This window comes from Tarenaya hassleriana, unplaced genomic scaffold, assembly GCF_000463585.1.
Source record: "Tarenaya hassleriana unplaced genomic scaffold, ASM46358v1 Cleome4, whole genome shotgun sequence".
Lineage (NCBI taxonomy): Eukaryota > Viridiplantae > Streptophyta > Magnoliopsida > Brassicales > Cleomaceae > Tarenaya > Tarenaya hassleriana.
Window position 1 is genome coordinate 3,666,176 of NW_010966881.1, and position 20,269 is coordinate 3,686,444.

Sequence of the window (20,269 nt, forward strand, 5' to 3'; positions counted from 1 at the left end):
CCGCGGCTCACATTTAAAGTTCTCGAAGTATTCTCTCGCTTACGCGAAATATCTCGTAACCCTATAAATGCCTCTCCCAAATTCTGAATCCTGCATTTTCCCCTTCGATTCCCGGCGAATGTCAATGATCTCTGCTTTGTAGCTCCGATTTTCCGAGGATTTTCAAGCGTTTTCCCGGAAAGCTGAGATAGAAATCGTGTGTTTTCCCGGTTTTCGAATCCGATGGATGTAGTAGCGTCATGTTTTCTTTGCAGAAGCATTAGGATTCCGTCGACCACAACGGCGACGGCGGCGTTCACGGTCTCACGGCGGCCACTCAAGTCGGTATGTCTCGTGCCGCACTACAAAGACGGTGAAATTCGTGTTTTCAGGTCGCGGAGGTTTGTCTGCAGCGGCGTTAATGGCGGAAACAAGCTCAGTAGTAGCGGTAGTTCGAGTAGTACCACGAAGAAGAAGCCTCGAAGGAAAAATAGCGTTTTTCAAAACCCTAAATCTCGAAAAATTGAGAAGAGAAACGGTATCGACACTGCTAGTGTTACCGGTACAAGTGGTAAAACAATTGTTGAGGAAAAGAAACAACAAGAAGGAAAGGTGCAGGAGCAGCAGAAGAGAGGTAGGGAATTGAATCTTCGTCCCTTGAGTCAGAATGGCGATCCCTTGGGGCGGAGAGATCTTGGTCGGAATGTGGTGAAGTGGATAAGCCAGGCGATGAAGGCCATGGCCTCGGATTTCGCCTCCGCAGAGATGCAGGGGGAGTTCTTGGAGTTGAGGCAGAGAGCGTGTTCGGGTTTAACGTTTGTGATACAGGCTCAGCCATATCTCAATGCAATTCCGATGCCGTTAGGGCTAGAATCGGCTTGTTTGAAGGCTGCGACCCATTACCCTAGTCTGTTCGATCATTTCCAGAGGGAGTTGCGAGATGTTCTTCAAGACTTGGAGCGCAAGCAATTGATTGGAAATTGGAAGGAGACAGAATCTTGGAAGCTGCTCAAGGAGATAGCAAATTCGGGTTAGATTTTTATTTATTTCAAGTCCATGCTGTTCATGACTGGTATGCGTGCATGTGCTTTTTAGGTCATAGCATATTTAAGTTGGTAGGGTTCAACGATTCGTAGTTTTGCTGAAGGTGATGTGTCGGCTGATTTGTTGTTTGTGCAGCTCAGCATCGGGCTGTTGCTCGGAAAGCAACACATCCAAAGTCTGTTCAAGGTGTTTTCGGGATGGACTTGGAGAAGGCCAAGGCTTTACAAACAAGGATTGATGAGTTCACCAGCCTTATGTCAGAATTGCTTCAAGTAGAACGAGATGCAGAACTGGAAGTGACACAAGAAGAGCTCGATGTTGTTCCAAATCCAGACGAGAACAGTGAGTCATCAAAGCCGATAGAGTTCTTGGTTAGGCATGGTGAAGCTCCACAAGAACTTTGTGACACAATTTGCAACTTATATGCAGTTAGTACCTCTACAGGTGAGGCTTTTGTAGTAAGCTTTTAGAGAATGGTGCCTTACTCTAAATCATTGGTGAATAATTCCGGAAGTGTTACATTTTTTTCAACCATTCCCATAATATGTATTTTCTAAGCAGGACTTGGAGGTATGCACTTGGTTTCGTTTAAGGTGGGAGGAAACCACCGTCTCCCCCCAACTACCCTTTCTCCTGGTGACATGGTTTGTATACGGATATGCGACAGTAGGGGAGCTGGTGCGACTTCTTGCATGCAGGGGTTTGTTCACAACCTTGGGGATGACGGATGCAGCATCAGTGTGGCTTTAGAATCTCGCCATGGAGGTCCGACTTTCTCCAAGCTCTTTGGAAAGAGAGTGAGAATTGATCGCATTCATGGGTTGGCAGATACAGTAACATACGAGGTAGAATGGACTTTGTATCTTCATTGAATTTCGATGAAATTACATGTGCATGAATCTTAGTATTGTTTCATTGTTGCCTTTTGCACGTATCGGGCGTACATCTTGATAGTTGATACTACAAAAGAACTTCTATCACTCGCTTATTGAAGTCTTTTTCTGCAGCGCAACTGTGAAGCCCTAATGTTGCTGCAGAAGCATGGTCTGCATAAGAAAAATCCATCAACTGCCGTGGTGGCGACACTATTTGGGGATGGAGAAGACATAACATGGCTAGAACAGAATGGTTTTGTAGATTGGTCCGAGGCAGAGTTGGCCGATGAACCAGTTGGGTGTGAACATTTTGATGTTTACCAGAGAAGAGCAATTGCTTTGGGGTTGAACAAAAAGCGGCCTGTTTTGATAGTTCAAGGACCTCCTGGCACTGGGAAGACCGGAATGCTCAAAGAGCTAATCACACTCGCTGTTCAGCAAGGGGAAAGAGTTCTTGTAACAGCACCAACCAATGCCGCTGTTGATAATATGGTCGAAAAGCTCTCATATCTTGGGCTAAACATTGTCCGTGTCGGAAATCCTGCGAGAATATCGTCAGGCGTTGCATCAAAATCTTTGGGGAAAATCGTAAACTCCAAACTTGCAAGCTTCCGAGCAGAACTTGAAAGGAAGAAATCAGATTTAAGAAAAGACCTCCGGCAATGTCTGGAGGATGATTCTCTGGCAGCTGGCATCCGGCAGCTCCTGAAACAGATTGGGAAAACGCTGAAGAAGAAGGAGAAGGAAACTGTCAAAGAAGTGCTGTCAAATGCTCAGGTAGTTCTTGCAACTAACACTGGAGCAGCTGACCCTTTGATTAGGAGGCTAGAAACATTTGATCTGGTTGTTATAGATGAAGCTGGTCAATCTATTGAGCCTTCCTGCTGGATCCCAATATTGCAAGGTAAACGCTGCATTCTTGCTGGTGATCATTGCCAGCTGGCACCGGTTATTCTATCAAGGAGAGCTTTAGAAGGCGGTCTCGGTATATCTTTACTGGAAAGAGCCACAACTTTACATGGTGGGGTTCTCGCGACTAAGCTAACGACTCAGTACCGTATGAATGATGTGATTGCTAGTTGGGCATCAAAGGAGATGTATGGTGGATTGTTGGAATCTTCTCCTACCGTGGCTTCTCATTTGCTGGTTGATTCTCCCTTTGTGAAGGTAATATATTTCTTAATCTGATTGTACCGTTCTACGGGTTTAGCTCTCTGCCTGAAATGGTGACATGATATGCATCTATAATCCTCTCAGATTTTGGATTTAAGGTGGTCCTATGAGGCTTTATTCCTCATTTCTGCATCTTTTTACCTACTACACTTAGAAGAGTAGCCAGCTAGTTTACATTTTAAGCTTTTATATTCCAGCAAATGCCGAGAAAAAACTTGGTTGTTTCTTTAAGCAGCTCCATTTTCTGAAACCAAAACTGGTTACGCTTTGGTCAATTGGTTGATTTCGGTGTTGCAATAGCAAATACTAAATTTTTTCACACAAATGGATTTCATACTTTCATGTTTTTTTTTATATTTAGCCTAAATCATTTCCTCATGAAACTTTCCTAAAAAATTGCATATGATTTTTTAATATTTTCTCTGCTTCTTGATTCTTCCTCTTGTGCTTTCTCATCCTTTGGGCCGTTCTTGACTTCTCTTGCAGTAATGCGCCGCCTAGCGAAAATAAACTTATGTTGTTTACATTGAAACAGCATAAGAACAAATGAAAGAACATTTTCTAGTTTGTAGATTGTAAGTAGTATGGGTTCTTGAGTTTTGTGGCACTTTGATGTATCAAACATGGCTTATTCTGTTACTTATTGCAGCGCACTTGGATAACGCAATGCCCTTTGCTTCTGCTTGACACAAGAATGCCGTATGGGAGCTTATCAGTGGGATGTGAGGAGCGTCTAGATCCAGCTGGTACCGGCTCATTTTACAATGAAGGGGAAGCAGATATCGTGGTTCATCACGTCTTTTCTTTAATTTATGCAGGTAACCGGAATTTTTCAGTTCAATGACTATATGGAAGTTAAGCTGATGAATCAAAGTTAATAATCTTTCCACTTTTCAGCTTGAAAACCTATTAAAAATCAGTTTTTTTAAAATATGAAACGTAGGCCGATGGATGCGCCGGTTAGAAAAGTGGATGGTATAGGAATGGGGGTGAAGAAAAAGGGAAGGGATAGACCTAGGCTTACTTGGGAACGTGTAATTAGGAACGATTTGGAATTGTTACAAATTCCGAAAAAACTAACGCAAAATCGAAATGAGTGGAAACGAAGAATCCATGCGGTCGACCCCAAATAAACTTGGGATTAAGGCGATGTTGTTGTTGCAGGTGTTAGTCCAACAGCTATTGCAGTTCAATCACCATATGTTGCGCAAGTGCAGCTCCTCAGAGAAAGGCTGGATGATTTTCCAGAGGCAGCGGGTGTCGAGGTTGCAACCATCGACAGCTTTCAAGGTCGGGAGGCTGATGCAGTGATAATATCGATGGTATGCTCTTAAACTTTTCCAATGGTCATGTGACTTGCAATTTTTTTCATGTCACTCCAATTTCGACTTCTTCAGCATCATAGCTTTGCAAGCAAACCGAGATTCCCCTGCTCACAGCAGTTTAAAGGTTTATGGTTTCTTAGATTCCTAGAGAGGGAAAAAATCATTCCGTGACTGAGTCTAGCTAGTAATGTCCATTGACCTCCCTTTGTGATGATTAAAATGAAAAGCACACCATTTTGACAGTTGCATTTAGGTCATTCAACCGATAAAGCCCTTTGTATGCTTTAATCCTCAGTTCAACGTTGGATGCATGAAAAACCTATAGCCCCATCCAATTTGTTAGGACAATGAGGCTTTTCTTCTTTAGGGTGGACATAAATATCCGAAAATCGGGTATCCGTAAGTACTCGATTCATGGTTATCCGATTTTCGGGTTTCCGATATGGGACGGTTTTATGTTATCTGTCCAACGGGTAGGGATTTAAAACTGGTGACAGATCCGCGGGTAGCGTATACATTTGTCCACCCTTATGACTCTTCTTCTGAAGCAAGATTTGGCTACGTAGTGAACAATATTTGTCTACTGTAAAACTAACACATGTTGTATATGTGTGTTACAATTTAGGTAAGGTCTAACAACTTAGGCGCAGTGGGATTCTTGGGAGATAGCAGGAGAATGAACGTCGCCATAACAAGAGCTCGGAAACACGTGGCAGTAGTGTGCGATAGCTCGACTATCTGCCACAACACGTTCCTGGCGAGGCTGCTGCGTCACGTACGCTACTTCGGGAGAGTGAAACACGCAGACCCTGGAAGCCTGGGAGGAGGCTCACCAGGACTTGGCATTGACCCAATGTTGCCTTCTCTCGGTTAAGGCAGAGGAACAAGTAAGTATAGCCTTTTTTTCTGACACTCTTCGCTTGCTTGCAAGTGTCTCTCCGTGTCTAGGCTTTGTTATTCTCTACGTTGAAAATGAGTTTGGATTTTGATTCCATTCTCCATGAGTAAAGGTTGTAACTTCAAATGGGTCTCATGAATGAACATATATATATATATATATATATATATATTTTGGTTTCTGATATTGATTTCTATAGGAGATTGGGTGATGTGAAACAAGTTGATCTCTTTTGGTTGAAGTTTATCCGATCATGGAAATGTAGGGGAATTCAAAATAGTATTTGTTTAAACAAACTTGGCTAATGTGATGACGTTGTCCTTTTGCGTGTGGCAAGCAGCCATGGGGATGCAACACAACCAGCGAAAGGATACCGACCTGCCATGCATCATTTGGTAGAACCGTTCTGTCACACCAACGAATTCAGACGACATCACACGTGTATACATATAAGCTCCTTATATTATATCTATCCTTTTCTCCCCTAATTTCCACCATAACACTATATATATATATATATATGTGTGTGTGTGTTTGTGTGTGTGTATATACCATATCACGTGTCTATAGACTATAGCCATTAAAATTCATTTTAATTTTTCAAGTTAATTCATATAAAACTAAATAGTAATATTATGTATATACCATCTATTTATCTGTTCTCTCATCGTATCAATGTTAGATGAACTCAACTTTAATCATCGTTTCAGTGTTACATGTTAAGAAAATGCACATGATAGTGAGAAGAAATTTGCTATAATGAACTTTATATTTTTTTATATTACAAAAAACTAGTGAACAACAAAACGTACAATAATGAATATACTTTGAAAGTTTGAATTGCATTACATCTACTTCTTTGTGGATATATGTCGGTGGAACAAAGATTACTCCAAAAGAAGGTACTCAGACGCACAAAATCATCTGGTGTGACTAACAACCAAAAGCAATGCCGGAATGGATCACCGAGGAGATTCAAGGATCAACTTCATCGCCTCCCACGGACAGAATTGTGATGCATCCTCAACAAATCTTCAAGAGTTACAATGAACCAACCTTCGGGTTTTTGTGCAAACACCTTCTGCTTCATCGAGTCTATCACGATACTTACGTTTCCAAACCCGTAAATCTGTAAACCGTTATGCTTCCTACCCGGTTTTGGTATGAACGATAACTCGTTCTCCTGTGCAAACGATTCCAATACTTCTTTCAAACTCATCTCGCCTGTTCCATCCATCTGAGCTTGTGCCTGTGCCTGTGCCCGAGCTGCCGCCCTTTGCTGAGCCTCGAACTGTCTTTGCTCTTGAGCCCTGAGGTAACTTATGTTCTCTCTTGCACCGGGCTGAGCCACTTCGACCCCTTCTACTGCTTGTGACATCATGCTGAGACCTCGTGTGAATTGACTTCTGATGCTTTCATTTGCCAGAAGCTCTTGAGGGAATGTTCCCTTCCAACCCAAGTACCAATCGTTGATCTCCTCAAAGTTCGGGTTTGAACACAACCAGTGGTACAAGACCTGGAGCCACTTGGGAAAGAAGATTCTCTCCATCAGATCGACCATGAGATGCATTGGAATTGCAGATGCCCATGTCTTAACCCAATTGAACTGATCCAGTTTCTGGTCCGCGGGGTTTATTTGAAACTCTTGCAAAGCTAGCTGTAGTTTGGGAACTATGTACCGGCACATAAGTTGCTCCCAGCTCACAGGATCGAATACCGTTTTCCATGGCGAAAGAATAGCATATGCTGATGCATCACTCGGATGCCAAGCATCGAGGACATTGCTCAGCTTCATCCGGATTGTCTGATACATACCCTCCATTTTTTGACCCAACATTGGCAGCCAGGGATGAACCCAAACATGGATCGGAACAGTCTCTCTTCGTGGATCCCAATAATCGATGGCAATTGACAATTTTGGCATCACTACTGTGTCTGATATCGTCTGGAGGACAGGTGATGGCAACAATTTTTCCCACAACTCTAAGAATCTCAGCATCGGTTCAGGGTCTCTCGGCTCCCAACTATTGATTCCTGCTATCCGGACAGCGGGCAACACCACCTCTGAGACCAGTTGGCTATAAGGTGTTGAGGTAACCCAAATATTTTGGTCTTCCTCGACTTCCAGCAGATTTTTCCAAGAGGATATAGCTTCCATACCATGCTTGGGATCTTTCAGAGGATCCCAACCCTGAAATACCCTAATAAAGAGAGGCAAGGCTAATGAGCAAGCGATACATGATAAGTTGCATATCTTATAATCATCGGGATAGCTCATGTGGAGATCATTGAAACGATTCACAAGTGCATCCAAAGTCAGATTTCCTGATGTATTCTCTGCCTCAATTCGGGTAATCTCATCTGCAATATATTCCATGTTGTCTAACTGTTTCTTCTGTCTTTTCTCTTCCATCTCAAGTCTCTCCTTCTCTTTCTGCAAGCTTAAAGCTGACTCCTTTTCATTCCTCAAATCTCTATCAATCTTTTGAATTTCATGCTCGACTAAGTCGACAATTAAGCGCAAGTTATGTTGTAACTCGGGCATTGGAACATCTGCTTCTCTGGCTTTCTCTTCTGCATTTAAATTTTCCAAGTTAATCACAACTCGGGCTTGTGGTCCTCGCATGTCAATAATGGCCTGCCCACCACCAAATCCCTCTTCTTCCTTCTTCTCCAAAAACTCCTCAGCAGTAAGAAAATTATCCTCTTTCCTCACCTTCTTTTTCTTCCACAGCTTTTTCCCTCTCTCGCCATGTATCTGCTCATTTTCGCTGATACCAATTGTTACAGTCTTCTTCTCCTCAACCTGCTTCGTACCAGGCAACTTTGCACCAGTCTCTTTGAAATCATTGTAACCCATACCCATTTTTTTCGGCCTCAACTGTGCTTGGATGGGAGCAACAATACCTTGCTCGTTCTTTCCAAGCCCACCTCCTTTGTACCCCATTTTCTCAAGCATTTTCATGCCAAACCCTTTGGTGAACTTCTCGAATTGCCCAACCTCACCATTCGGAGCATCCTTCTTTCCTCCTCTCCCACTATTTCTATTTTTGTCCTCTGTCTTAGCCTTCTCCCTCAACTTTGCCCTCTCTGTTATCTTCCTCCCAAATGAACCGGGTAAGAGATTCTCCCCATCCTCAACATCTCCATCATCAGCATCTTTAGCTACCTTTCCCCCATCTCTCTTAACAAACGAATTTACATCAAACCGGACAAACCCTGAACCTAAACCAGACCGGGAACTTCCACTACCCAAACCACCCCTAAAATTACCATCCCCATCTAGCGAGTCAACGTCATCGTCACTCCTCCTACCCTCTTTCTCACCATCCTCTTCTCTAGAGTCCTTATCAATCTCCTGATTTGGCATGACCGTACCTGTAGACACAAAATTGACAGGCTTGGTCAAATCTGCCTTCCTCCCTGGATCCCGGTCTTTCCGCTTCTTCCTCCGACCACCGCCGGAGTCATCCGAGTCCGAATCATACTCAGCGAAGCATCCATAGATAGCATCCTCTTTCGTCTGTCTCCGCTTATCCTTCCGCCTTTCGTAGAAGTACTCGTCACCAATGTAACGACCACCTTCGTAGTCATTATCCATGTCGAACCTCTCCATCTCCTGGTCTTCATCCATGATGCAGTACAGACCTAAAACCCTAAAATCCAATCGCAGAGGAAATGAGAGAAATTCTCAGGTACTGAACTAAATCGAGAAACAAAAGCGCAAAATCATTGCCACCGACGAATCTCTTCACTCGAATTTTGAAAAGCTTTGGAACCGGTTGGAATCTCCAGCCGTCGATTATGAGATTCGATAACAACAGACCTCAGATGCGGTTTTGTTGGTCTAACTTTCAGAACTTGGCTAGAAGAAATATGACAATTATTATATTTTTATTGTAGATACTAAGTATAAGTTTCTAGAAAGAAACAATTAGATGTGGTAATATTATAGATAATTAAGTATAAGTTTTTCAATTTAAAAATAATTGTTTCATTTTTTATATTAGTTTTGATTTAACCCGATTCTGTATTCTTGGGGGTATATTCTAAATTGGGCTTTTATTGATAAAAAAAATGTTTTGACTCGAAATTGAAATTCTCTCTTAAAAAAATAATATTCATTTGATTTTCTACATACGATTTAAACAAAATCATACATTATCGAATTAGGTTTAGATAAAATTATATGTTATTGATTACTTGAGTTACAATTTTATATTCTAATTATGTTTGGATTTTTATCCGATATCCACAAATTTTTTGAGTATCTAGAATGGAGAAGTAATAACATAAACGGAAAATCGCAGATAAATACCTATACTTTTACAAAATTCCCAAATAAATATTTGTACTATAAAATTCCCAGATAAATACATATACTTTTCAAAAGTCCCATATAAATATCCATATTTTTAAAAATTTACCAAATAAAATATATATGGTTGACGGCGTTTAACGTGTCACTGTTCAACCAAAAAAGTCGAAGATTCAGCTTTATAAAATCCGACTAAGCATCCACGTGTTTTGCCACGTCGGACTAACCGGTTCAATTAATCGAAACGGTTTAACAAAAAACCAACCCGGTTTTGTAAACATTTCAAAAGCCCTAAAATCCCCAATTGAGAATCGTGCGCTCTAAATCTGGGAAAAATTAGAAACCCTAGAAATTAAAAACGGAGGGCGAATTTCGTGCGACTTGGAGAACTCTCATCTTAGTGGTGAATCGGCGCTCTCCTCTCTTCGATTTCTCTGTGAAGGTATGTGTTAACTCTCTCTCGACTCTCGACTCTCAAGTCCGGTCTCTCACCTCCACTCTCTCTTTCGTTGGTGTAAGGGTTCGAGTCTCTGGGTTGTCCGTATCTCGCCTTCTCTTTCTTTGGTCCTTTTTAGGTTTCGAATCCATGATTCTGGGTATAGAAAGGTTAGAGTTGATTTCTTCATTATCTGTTCGAATCTGGGTATATGTTCGGTTCTGGGTATAGGTTAGATTATAGGTTTAGGTTCGATTTTGGGATATATAATTCGGTTGTGGGTATAGGTTCTATCATAAGTTATGGTTTTGGAGCTCGATTTTTGAATTTGGTTGTGATATAAATGACAGTTTTCAATTCGGTTTTGGGTATAGGTTTCAGAGTTCGATTTTTGGTTGATAATAAGTTTTTAAAATTTGTGGAGGGTTACATTTTAATCTGCTATGAAAAATGGCAAACAAAATCGATGTCAATTTTCATTTTGGAGGAACAATGATAAATGTGGATGGAGAACTCAGCTACATAGGCGGATGCAACATCGATGGAGTGAAGTTCGATCCAGATAAGTTATCATGGTTTTTCTTTGAGGAGTTTGTGCAATCCCATAAGATATCATCTCCTATTTCTATGATGTTGTATAAGTTGCCTCATGAAACAATGCAAGAATTGAGGGTATGTCATGAAGATGTAGTTTGGGAAGTTTGTGATATGTGTAAACTAGCTGAGGAATGGAAGAAGATAGATATCTATGTAGATCATCAGATATCAGAAGCAAATGTTGTGTTAAGTCTCCCCGATAGTCAAGAGTGTCCGGATGACATTGTTGAAGAAGAGATTCCGAACGAGGATGTTTTGGAGAAAGAGTTCAGTGAAGAAGAGGTTAGGAATGAAAATGTTGTACTAGAACAGGTTCAGGATGAGGATGTTAGGGAAGGATTTAGAGAAGAATTTGTTGTAGAAGAGGAGGGTAGAGAAGAAGAGGCTGTAGAAGAAGAGGGTACAGAAGAAGAGGTTGTTGTGACACCCGTAACCCGTGTACAGTATACGGGCTGTGCCACATGGACGATATAGAATAAAATATTAAATTAACAAATTTGCGGAAGCGAAAAACGCGGAAAACAAAAACATTTTAAATCACATATCAAAGTAGCAGCGGAAAGTACAACAAGCGATTAGTATCGCGAAACAATCACATGTCCGAATAGTCATAATTAAACCGTACAAAATGTCGGAAAAATAAGACACCAGAAAATACAGCAGATGAGTGGGAGGCTTTTGAAAAGCCTAACTTAGGCGGTCTGAAAAAAAGATTATCTGTTGAAGGAGAGGATCATATAAGCTTTGGTAAGACATTCAACAATGCTGAGGAATTTAAAGATGTTGTTTTCCAATACATGTTGAGTACTAAATATAACGTTAGAATATCGAGATCGGAGAAGACGAAATATGTTGTTGTGTGTGGTACGAAGACCTGTCCGTGGCGAGTGTATTGTTCAGTAGATGGCCGTTTTAATAAATGGCTGATAAAAACATATAACCCGGATCACAACCACACGAAAGATGGATATGTATCACTATTGACGATGAGGCACATCGCAGCCATGTTTACCGAAATGCTCAGAAGACAACCTTCATACCCTGCTGCTCAGATGCAATATGATTTGCAAACAACTTGTGAGATGACTGTGTCATTATCAAAGTGTTTCAAGGCTCGACAAATTGCGTTAGGAGTGTTAGTGGAGGATCAACGAGTTCAGTTTGCAAAGTTATGGGATTATGAAGCGGAGCTTAAGAGATCAAATCCAACCACAACTACTGAAATTGTGACAAAACTTGAGAAAGGTGTACTCGTTTTCGATCGATTTTATGTATGTTTCGAGGTTTTACGTGAGACTTGGAAGAAACATTGGCGTCCTGTGATCGGGTTAGATGGATGTTTTTTGAAATGGGAGCTTAAAGGAGAACTCCTTTCTGCTGTTGGAAGAGATGCGAACAACCGGATTTATCCTATAGCATGGGCAGTTGTACGCGTGGAGGATACCGATAGTTGGACTTGGTTTGTACGTAAATTACAAGCAGACTTGGACTTGGGGGAAGGACACAATATTACTATACTTTCAGATAAACAGAAGGTGAAGTTTGTGTTTATTTGTTTTCATTATATGTAATCTGTTGAACAAGCATTATATGGCTTTGATTTTGTATTTGCTTTCAGGGTCTGTTAAATGCTATTGAGGATATACTTCCATTTGCTCATCACCGTATGTGTACTCGACACATATGTGCCAATTGGAGGAAGTCATTCAAAGATTTGGAGCTCAAGAGATTGTTTTGGGCAGCTGCTAACAGTTTCCATGAGGGTGAGTTTCAAAAGCATATGGAAGCTGTAAAGAATTATAATCAGCTGGCATATGAGGCATTGATCCGTTCTAGACCGAAACAATGGGTACGAGCGTTCTTTAGTCTTGACTCCAAGTGTGATGATGTAAACAACAATTTGTCGGAGAGTTTCAATGGGTCAATCAGAGAAGCACGTATGAGACCTATGATTGACATTCTGGAAAGTATCAGGCGACAAACAATGCAAAGAATTGCGAAGCGGCAACGCCAGTCCAGCTCTTGTATCACTCCATTTCCACCAGATGTAATGGACGACATCGAAGTTGTTCGACAGAGGTCGGTCTATTGTATGGCGATACCAAGTGGACATGGCAAATATGAAGTTTTACATTTCAGTATAAGTTATACCGTAGACCTTGGTGGGAAGACTTGTGCTTGCCGGAGATGGAATTTAACCGGATTACCATGTGAACATGCATTATGTGTGCTCAATGCAAGAAAAGACGACATTACAAGGTATGCTTGTTACTATTCTTGAGTAAGTTTCTTACTATAAGTTGTAATCCTCATTTTGAGAAAAATCTGTTACAGGTATTCTCCAGAGTTTTTTCTGACATCAAAATGGAAACAAACATATGAGAAAAATCTGTTACCAGTAAATGGAGAGCCACTGTGGCGGAAATTGGGAAAAGAACCTATCGGTGTACCCGAGAAGCGGGCAATGCCCGGACGACCGAGGAAACATAACCGAAAAAAGGATCCTCACGAATCTCCTACAAAGAAAGGTCATATGACACGTCATGGAAGGGTAAAGACATGTAGTCGGTGTAAGCAGCCTGGGCATAATACAAGCACGTGTATAAATGATCCGGTGCAAAATAATGTCCAGAAACGAGGACGAGGAAGACCAAGAAAATTACAGGTATATGTATTTCATAGATTTTTTTAAACGGTAATAAACTACTGATCAATTTTTTCCTTTGTGTAAATAGGTCGGTGGACAATCAAGACAGCCCGAACCATAAAAAAGAACCAGAACAACGACCAATATTTCTGTCGATTCGGTCCAATCGAGTCAAAATTCTGTCCAGGTTGGTCCATCGAGTCAAGCTCATCCTGCAAGAACTAGACAGAATCGTCACCCTAGACCAAGACAGAACCATCCCTCAGCCCAATCAACTCAACAAATGCCTCTTCCTACTCAATCCAGCCAGAGTAATCAGCCTTCTGTCCAATCTAACCAGAGTGGTCCTTCAACTTCACAACGTCTTCGTTATCGATCAACTCGACCTCTTGGAGGACCGCGTAACCGAAATACATCTTCCATGATATTTGTTACTTCATATACGGGTAGACTATTTCAGGTTCCAAGGCCAGCTCCTCCATCAAACCCGGGAAACAAGTGAAATAGGTTTCGGATATTAGGAGTTTATATTTTGGTTCAGAATTCTGTATTGACTACTCTTTTTTGTTTCAGAATTCTGTATTGACTATTGTTTCAGAATTCTGTATCGGTAGTCTTTGGGTTTTTGGTTTAGAATTCTGAATCGGACCTGTTTGTGTTTTTGGTTTAGAATACTGTATCGGTTGTTTTTGGGTTGTTTTTTTTGTCTATCTGAATCTTTGGCATATCTATGTATTTTGTTTAGATTTCAGATTAATGAATTCACATGTTTGTGATTTCTATAATTTTTTTCTGACCAATCCCAACACAAAAAAAACAAGTGAACAACGAAACATAGATTCCTGACATTAATACCAATAATAACATAGAAACATTAGTCCATGACAAATCCCAACACATAAACGACTTCACCCCTTCAATAAACCATAATAATACAACCCAAACGAAATAAAAACCATCATTCCTATGACCATTTTTTGACAATTTCCTTTGAATTCTTCAACCTGAGCTTTAATCTTCTTAACTCTAGCTTCGATTCTATCAATCCGAACTTTCATTTTCTCATTTTGAACTTCAATCTTGTCATTACGAACTTCGATCTTCTCATTTTGAACTACGATCTTCTCGTCCCGAACTTCGATCTTCTCATTTCGAACTTTCATCTCCTCTTTCAATGATTGTAGTTCTTCGATAATGGCTTCATCGACTCATTTCCACATGTGTGAATAATTTCCCTGAAACGAATCATCGTAATTTATTTACCATTCTTCCTAGATCGCATAAACAAATGTAAAACTAACCTCTTGTGATTCACAACAGAAGAACAATCTTCCTGGGTTTTTTGAAGTTTTCGATATCAATTTTATAATGGAGCGTCCACATTCACATTGTTGTGGTATTCCTTTTTGTTTGGATGATCTAGAACTGCAACAAACTTGTGAATCTGTCGAACTCATGAATCTGAATCTCTGCAAACAGCGCAATCTGAAACTCATCAATCAACATAATCCAACCACAAAGAAGAACTCAACATAAACTTAAATCTAGGAAAACAAAAGCGTACCACTCAAATATCAACATGAATCTGAAATCTAAGAAACATAAACCCTAAAATTTTGAAAATGGAATTCACACTACCTAAGAACCGACGAGGTAGGACGCGGGAGATAGGCCGGCGGTGAAGAATAACGACGACTCGAGGAGGAGGAGAAAGCCGATGAGGAACAGAGAGGAGAAAGTGAGAGGACTGGGGAGATGGAAAAAATGGAAAGCCACTGAATCGTGAATCGTGGGAAGAGGATGAGAATTATAAAAATCTAGGGTTTCCATTTTTTTTACCAAACCGGATTGGTTTTTTGTTAAACCGGTCCGATTAATTAGTGAACCGGTTAGTCCGACGTGGCAAAACATGTGGATGCTTAGTCGGATTTAATAAAGCTGAATCATCGATTTTTTACTGTTGAACAGCGACACGTTAAACCCGTCAACCATATATGTTTTATTTGGTAAAATTTTAAAAGTATGGGTATTTATATGGTACTTTTGAAAAGTATAGGTATTTATCTGGGAATTTTATAGTACATGTATTTATCTGGGAGTTTTGTAAAAGTACAGGTATTTATCTGCGATTTTTCCTAACATAAATGTCAAATTCGGCAACACGAAAAATTCAGAAGATGGATTCAGATTTGGATTTCATTAATTTTTGACGAGTTATTTCGTAGATATCCGAATACTTAAATATATCAAATTAGTAAATTAAAATTTGAAATTTCAAAATATTATTTTTAAAACTAAGAGATTATGCCAAAAAAATTTGATTTTGGGTATATTAAATTATAAATAAATAAATTACAATATATAAAAATAAATATTTTCATAAAAAAAAGTTTGAATTTGTGGTTTTGACTTTTGAGCATATTAAAAGGTTTTTATTAATCGCATTTTCTTTTTCTTTTTAAAGAAAAAGAATGTGTTGTGGGCAAATTATCGGGTCGAAACTTCAAACCCGACTCGAGTTATAAATTTTGGCGGGAGGGGTTTCTGGTCGAAACAATAAACCCGACCCGAATTGTACAATATGGGCCTATCACGCGGAATTCGGCCCATTAAATTTGATCCTCACACGTTTGCAGAAACCAACAAAAACACAAAACCCTAACTCATTTCTTCGAAGGGTTTCTCAGTTTCTTCAGCTGTTTTCTATCAGATGAGCAAGTAACGACGATGTTCTCCAAATCCCGTGCATCTTCATGGTCCCGTCTCCTTGTCTACAGAAATCATCTCCGAAACCCTAGTATTGCTGGTCCCGCTGGCGTTGTTGCTAACCCTCCATCACCGTCGCTATTTTCCCGGAATTTCTCCGTTTCCCCGCATTTTCCCAGAAATCTGATTCCATGGAACGCGCCGCAGAGATCTCGTTTCTCCACATCCTCCCGAATGTCGCGGGCGGAAGCTGCGAGAGCTTTGAATGATCTTCGAATGGATATAGAGAAGGACAGGGAGCGTGAGAGGCAGGAAAGGAGAAGACAAGGGTTGGATACCAAAGACATTGATGCGGAAGATGAAGAAGATTACTTGGGTATTGGACCCTTTATCGAGAAGCTTGAGAAACTGAATGCGAAGGAAACTGGTGATTTAAACAGGTACGAGGAGCCGACGGATTCGGACAGTGAATTCGAAGAAATTGATTGGGATGCCGAGAGGAAGAAAGATGAAATCTTTAAGAAGAAGCACCAGAGACACAAGGATCTGCTTCAGGGCTTAGCCGATTGCGGTATGCCATTTTCCTTCTACTTAGTACGCTTGTAACATTTTATCTGTATTTGTTCGTGAGTGTCAGAAATTAGAAGCCAAACCTTTTATTGTGTTCTGTTATATCCTTTAATGGTAAATGTGTTTCCGAGTTTACTGGGCTCGATTTTTGTGAATTGCCTGATGCAGTAATCAATTTAACGTAAGAGTGTTTCCGTTTATAAGTTGATCATATACTGAATCATTTGCGTTTGTAAGCATGTCTATGTATCCTCTGCTATGTGAGCATTTAACATCCTGTAAATGTACAAAATTGATACTTCATGTCGGTTGTGTGAGGGTAATTTGGAGTTTCTACTGAAGGATTTTCGGCTGGTGTATTTTTGGAATTGAACTTTGTTAAGAACTGGGGGCCTGGATTTTTTCGTCACTTGGAGTGTGAAAGTAGTTCATGTAAGAGTTTCTGGAATCAGTCAATAGATTTTCGGAAGTACTGGATTGACTTATACTGTTGTTTGGCAGAGACGCTTGATGAGGCCTCTAAGTGGATGAACAAAATAGACAAATTTGAGGAGAAACATTTCAAAATCCGAGCAGAATACAGGGTTATTGGAGAGCTGATGAACCGGTTGAAGGTGCTGGAAGGAAAAGAGAAGTTCATTCTCCAGCAGAAACTAAACAGGGCGATGAAGTTGGTGGAGTGGAAAGAGTCCTTTGATCCTAACAACCCATTCAATTATGGAGTCATCGAACGTGAGAATGCGGTTTCAGGTGCCCGTGGTGAAAAAACTGAGAAAGAAAAGGAACAGTTGTTTGTAGAAGATAGGGATAAGGATGATGATGATGGTAAGGACGAGGATGAGGAGTTTGATGATATGAAAGAGAGGGATGATATGCTATTGGAGAAGCTCAATGCAATCGACAAGAAACTTGAACAGAAGCTTGCTGAACTTGAACATACTTTTGGGAAGAAAGGGAAACTGTTGGAAGAAGAGATTAGAGATCTAGCAGAAGAGAGAAATGCTTTGACGGAAAAGACAAGACAGCCCTTTTACAGAAAAGTGAGTGTCTGCTCCATTCTACCTTTTTCTCCTTGATGAGTAAATATGGCAGCCTGATCTGTCGAGCTAGTTGATATATGTGTGTGTGTGTGTGTGATAGTATGTTAAATTCGAGTTGTTTGAAGGTTCAAATAGAGATCCTAGGTGTTTTTAGTGAACAATGTGACAGAGAACATCTTAACAGGCAGCAGTTTTAAAGTGTCAATGTTTTAGGCTTGGTAAACAATAATGTAGATTGAAGGCGTTTCCCCAGATCTATGGTTTTGCGGTTAGACTGGTGTGGCTCTGGTACTTTTGCTGTTAGGTTGAGCAGCCTCTTTAATGCTTTCGGTGAATGGCGCCCACTTTAATGCTTTCGGTGCTTTTTCAATGCATCATACTAACAAATTCTTAGTCTCAATCCATGCTGCCAACACAGTGTATTCTGTATGCTTGGTTATAGATGACTATATTTACAACTGTGGGATGGCCACAATGAGCTTTATTCAGTTTTTAAGTTAAAACCCATGATGCTTGTTGTTTAGTGTGTTGCAGCATATCCTTCTTTCCTTTCTTAAACCGTCCATCTTATCATTCAATCTATTGCTTAATTGTTAAGCATTAAGAAAGAATATAAGAACATTTGTGCTGACAAGTTCATGAACATGTTCTTGGCAGGGCTTTGACGTCAGAACAATAGATGTAAACAGAGTCTGTAAAGTCACAAAGGTACATATTTCTTGACATCTGTGTTTCTTCAGTTTGTTTATGTTTCCATTTTATTGTGTGGTTGTGAAAGAAAATTGTTTTGTTTTAGGGTGGCAGAAAGGAAAGATACACTGCCTTGATGGTTTGTGGGAACTATGAAGGCGTTATTGGCTATGCAAAAGCAAAAGCCGACACTGCCCAGGCTGCAATGCAGAAGGTAGTCTGACATTGTCAATACTCATCTCTGATCCTAATATAATAAAGCAAATGATTAATTTATCATCGTTAACAAGAGTTCCGGTAAACCTTTGTTTGATGTAAGGCTTATAGTTTTCAGATTCCATATCAGATGAGTTTCGACTTTCGAGCTTAGTTGTGCAATTCCATATTTTTCCTCTCTCTGCCTTTTTTTCTTCTCTGCTGCCTTGTTATAATGGGTGCCTGGAATATGACATTGGTTTTCCCTAAGCTCAATATAGATATCAACACTCTGTTTCCACTTCAAGATACTTCACAAGGCTCAATCTCAAGTATTGGTCCTTGCTGACTATAATCATTTGACTCAAAAACCGTTTGGTTCATTGTGTTACTTTTCATCTCCTGCATGTTGAGTTACTTATCTGTGGAGTTTTCTGCCTGCACTTGTTTAAGAACCCAGGTTTTGTAAATTGTTGTATTTATGGCTTGGTCGCTTCTGATATTAGTAACCGTTATTGACTCATGTAAACAGGCATATGAGAAATGCTTCCAAAATCTTCATTACATAGAGCGTCACGAGGAGCACACTATAGCACATGCAATACAGACTTCGTACAAGAAAACCAAGGTAATCTTCTACCTCCACGTTTAGCAGTTTGTTTTCCTTGTTCCTTCACACAGAAAAAGGAATAGAAGCTTCTGATTATACGGTATTTGTCAATAAATCTGAATCCTAATGATTTGAACCTGGACCTGTTACTAGCTGTATCTGTGGCCTGCACCAACTAGAACAGGGATGGCAGCGGGAAGAATCGTTAAAACAATCTTGAATCTAGCCGGTTTCAAGAACATCAAATCAAAGGTGCAATGCTCCTCCCCTTCGAGTTCCTCTTTCAACTTCAAAATATATTTCTCAAGCATGGCTGGGCTCTGGTTGTTAACTTTGACTGAAATCCATCCAGGTCATTGGTTCAAGAAACCCATACAACACCGTTAAAGCCGTCTTGAAAGCTTTGAACGCTGTAAGTGTTTTGATCAATCGACGGATTGTCGTGTTTAAAGCATTGTGCATGAATCAAAATCCCACTCGTCAACTTGGTTTTCTCAGATCGAAACGCCAAAGGATGTTCAGGAGAAGCTTGGCAGGACCGTTGTGGAGAAGTACCTGCTTTGAAAAAATGCCCCACATGGCCATTACCAGGATTTGTTCCGACATTGCCTGGTATGCTTTCCTGTTCAGGATAAAGATGTTCTCTGTTTTGTTAGATAGAGATAGAGAAGAAGTTTCTCTAGCTTTTGTTACAAAGTTGAAACCTTTCTGATTTTTTAGGTGAAGTTATTGGAGGAAAGAAAGAAACTTTGAAGCGAAAAATGGTTATCAAATAAAAAAAAAAGTTTCGTCCATATGGTTTCGGCTTTGTTGTTCTTTGAATGAACTTGGGCTTGAGGAGTGCATTAGTCTTATTTCTTCTACGATGGTTGTTTGTTTCTGGGGTGACTTAATCGGTTTCGGTTCGAATTCAGTTTGGTTATATTCGGGTTTGGTTATTCCAGTTTTAGAAAAATTATAACCGTTTGATTTTTACATTGAATTCGGTCTGGTTAGGTTCGATTATATTCTGTTCGGATTCGGAACTTATAATAAAAATACTCATTTTTTCAAAAAAGAAAATTTACAGTGTTTTGGTTATTATTCGATTGGGATTCGGTTTTTTCGGTTTGAAAGAAATCATAATCATTTAGCTTTACATCTAATTCATTTCCCTTATTAGCCAT

The 20,269-nt window shown here is 40.1% G+C and overlaps 4 protein-coding genes across 5 annotated transcripts; 3 read left to right on the top strand and 1 right to left on the bottom strand.

The window, feature by feature from the left end:
- Positions 1 to 5,936, top strand: LOC104823790 (DNA-binding protein SMUBP-2). Its single transcript, XM_010555511.2, has 8 exons — positions 1 to 1,009; positions 1,159 to 1,467; positions 1,585 to 1,868; positions 2,031 to 3,065; positions 3,721 to 3,889; positions 4,236 to 4,393; positions 5,022 to 5,283; positions 5,635 to 5,936. The coding sequence occupies exons 1-7, from the start codon at positions 223 to 225 to the stop codon at positions 5,268 to 5,270; spliced, it is 2,991 nt and encodes a 996-aa protein (XP_010553813.1). The 5' UTR covers positions 1 to 222; the 3' UTR covers positions 5,271 to 5,283; positions 5,635 to 5,936.
- Positions 5,937 to 6,089: 153 nt separating this feature from the next.
- On the bottom strand, positions 6,090 to 9,179 carry LOC104823791 (septin and tuftelin-interacting protein 1 homolog 1-like). The gene has a single exon (XM_010555512.2). The coding sequence runs from the start codon at positions 8,926 to 8,928 to the stop codon at positions 6,283 to 6,285; it is 2,646 nt and encodes an 881-aa protein (XP_010553814.1). The 5' UTR covers positions 8,929 to 9,179; the 3' UTR covers positions 6,090 to 6,282.
- A 1,319-nt stretch (positions 9,180 to 10,498) lies between these two features.
- Positions 10,499 to 13,968, top strand: LOC104823792. The gene is made up of 5 exons (XM_010555513.2): positions 10,499 to 11,074; positions 11,290 to 12,180; positions 12,264 to 12,904; positions 12,980 to 13,310; positions 13,381 to 13,968. The coding sequence occupies exons 1-5, from the start codon at positions 10,499 to 10,501 to the stop codon at positions 13,411 to 13,413; spliced, it is 2,472 nt and encodes an 823-aa protein (XP_010553815.2). The 3' UTR covers positions 13,414 to 13,968.
- Positions 13,969 to 15,960: 1,992 nt separating this feature from the next.
- On the top strand, positions 15,961 to 20,108 carry LOC104823793 (serine/threonine-protein kinase MRCK alpha). 2 transcript variants are annotated; one of them, XM_010555515.1, is made up of 9 exons: positions 15,961 to 16,569; positions 17,070 to 17,608; positions 18,266 to 18,316; positions 18,405 to 18,512; positions 19,026 to 19,121; positions 19,257 to 19,355; positions 19,456 to 19,515; positions 19,602 to 19,715; positions 19,824 to 20,108. In XM_010555515.1, the coding sequence occupies exons 1-8, from the start codon at positions 16,020 to 16,022 to the stop codon at positions 19,665 to 19,667; spliced, it is 1,569 nt and encodes a 522-aa protein (XP_010553817.1). In that variant the 5' UTR covers positions 15,961 to 16,019; the 3' UTR covers positions 19,668 to 19,715; positions 19,824 to 20,108. The 2 variants fall into 2 exon arrangements, with proteins under 2 accessions (XP_010553817.1, XP_010553816.1); XM_010555514.1 differs by having other exon boundaries at positions 19,602 to 20,065.
- The last annotated feature ends 161 nt before the right edge of the window (positions 20,109 to 20,269 follow it).

Bases quoted from the DNA above. Each gene is read 5' to 3' on its own strand.
- LOC104823793 (XM_010555515.1), top strand. From the start codon at position 16,020: ATGTTCTCCAAATCCCGTGCATCTTCATGGTCCCGTCTCCTTGTCTAC. The intron at 19,122-19,256 runs GTAATCTTCTAC...ACCTGTTACTAG, and splicing joins CTTCGTACAAGAAAACCAAG to CTGTATCTGTGGCCTGCACC. The intron at 19,356-19,455 runs GTGCAATGCTCC...AAATCCATCCAG, and splicing joins TCAAGAACATCAAATCAAAG to GTCATTGGTTCAAGAAACCC.
- LOC104823791 (XM_010555512.2), bottom strand. From the start codon at position 8,928: ATGGATGAAGACCAGGAGATGGAGAGGTTCGACATGGATAATGACTAC.
- LOC104823792 (XM_010555513.2), top strand. From the start codon at position 10,499: ATGGCAAACAAAATCGATGTCAATTTTCATTTTGGAGGAACAATGATA. The intron at 12,181-12,263 runs GTGAAGTTTGTG...ATTTGCTTTCAG, and splicing joins TACTTTCAGATAAACAGAAG to GGTCTGTTAAATGCTATTGA. The intron at 12,905-12,979 runs GTATGCTTGTTA...AATCTGTTACAG, and splicing joins AGAAAAGACGACATTACAAG to GTATTCTCCAGAGTTTTTTC.
- LOC104823790 (XM_010555511.2), top strand. From the start codon at position 223: ATGGATGTAGTAGCGTCATGTTTTCTTTGCAGAAGCATTAGGATTCCG. The intron at 3,066-3,720 runs GTAATATATTTC...TACTTATTGCAG, and splicing joins TTGATTCTCCCTTTGTGAAG to CGCACTTGGATAACGCAATG. The intron at 4,394-5,021 runs GTATGCTCTTAA...GTTACAATTTAG, and splicing joins ATGCAGTGATAATATCGATG to GTAAGGTCTAACAACTTAGG.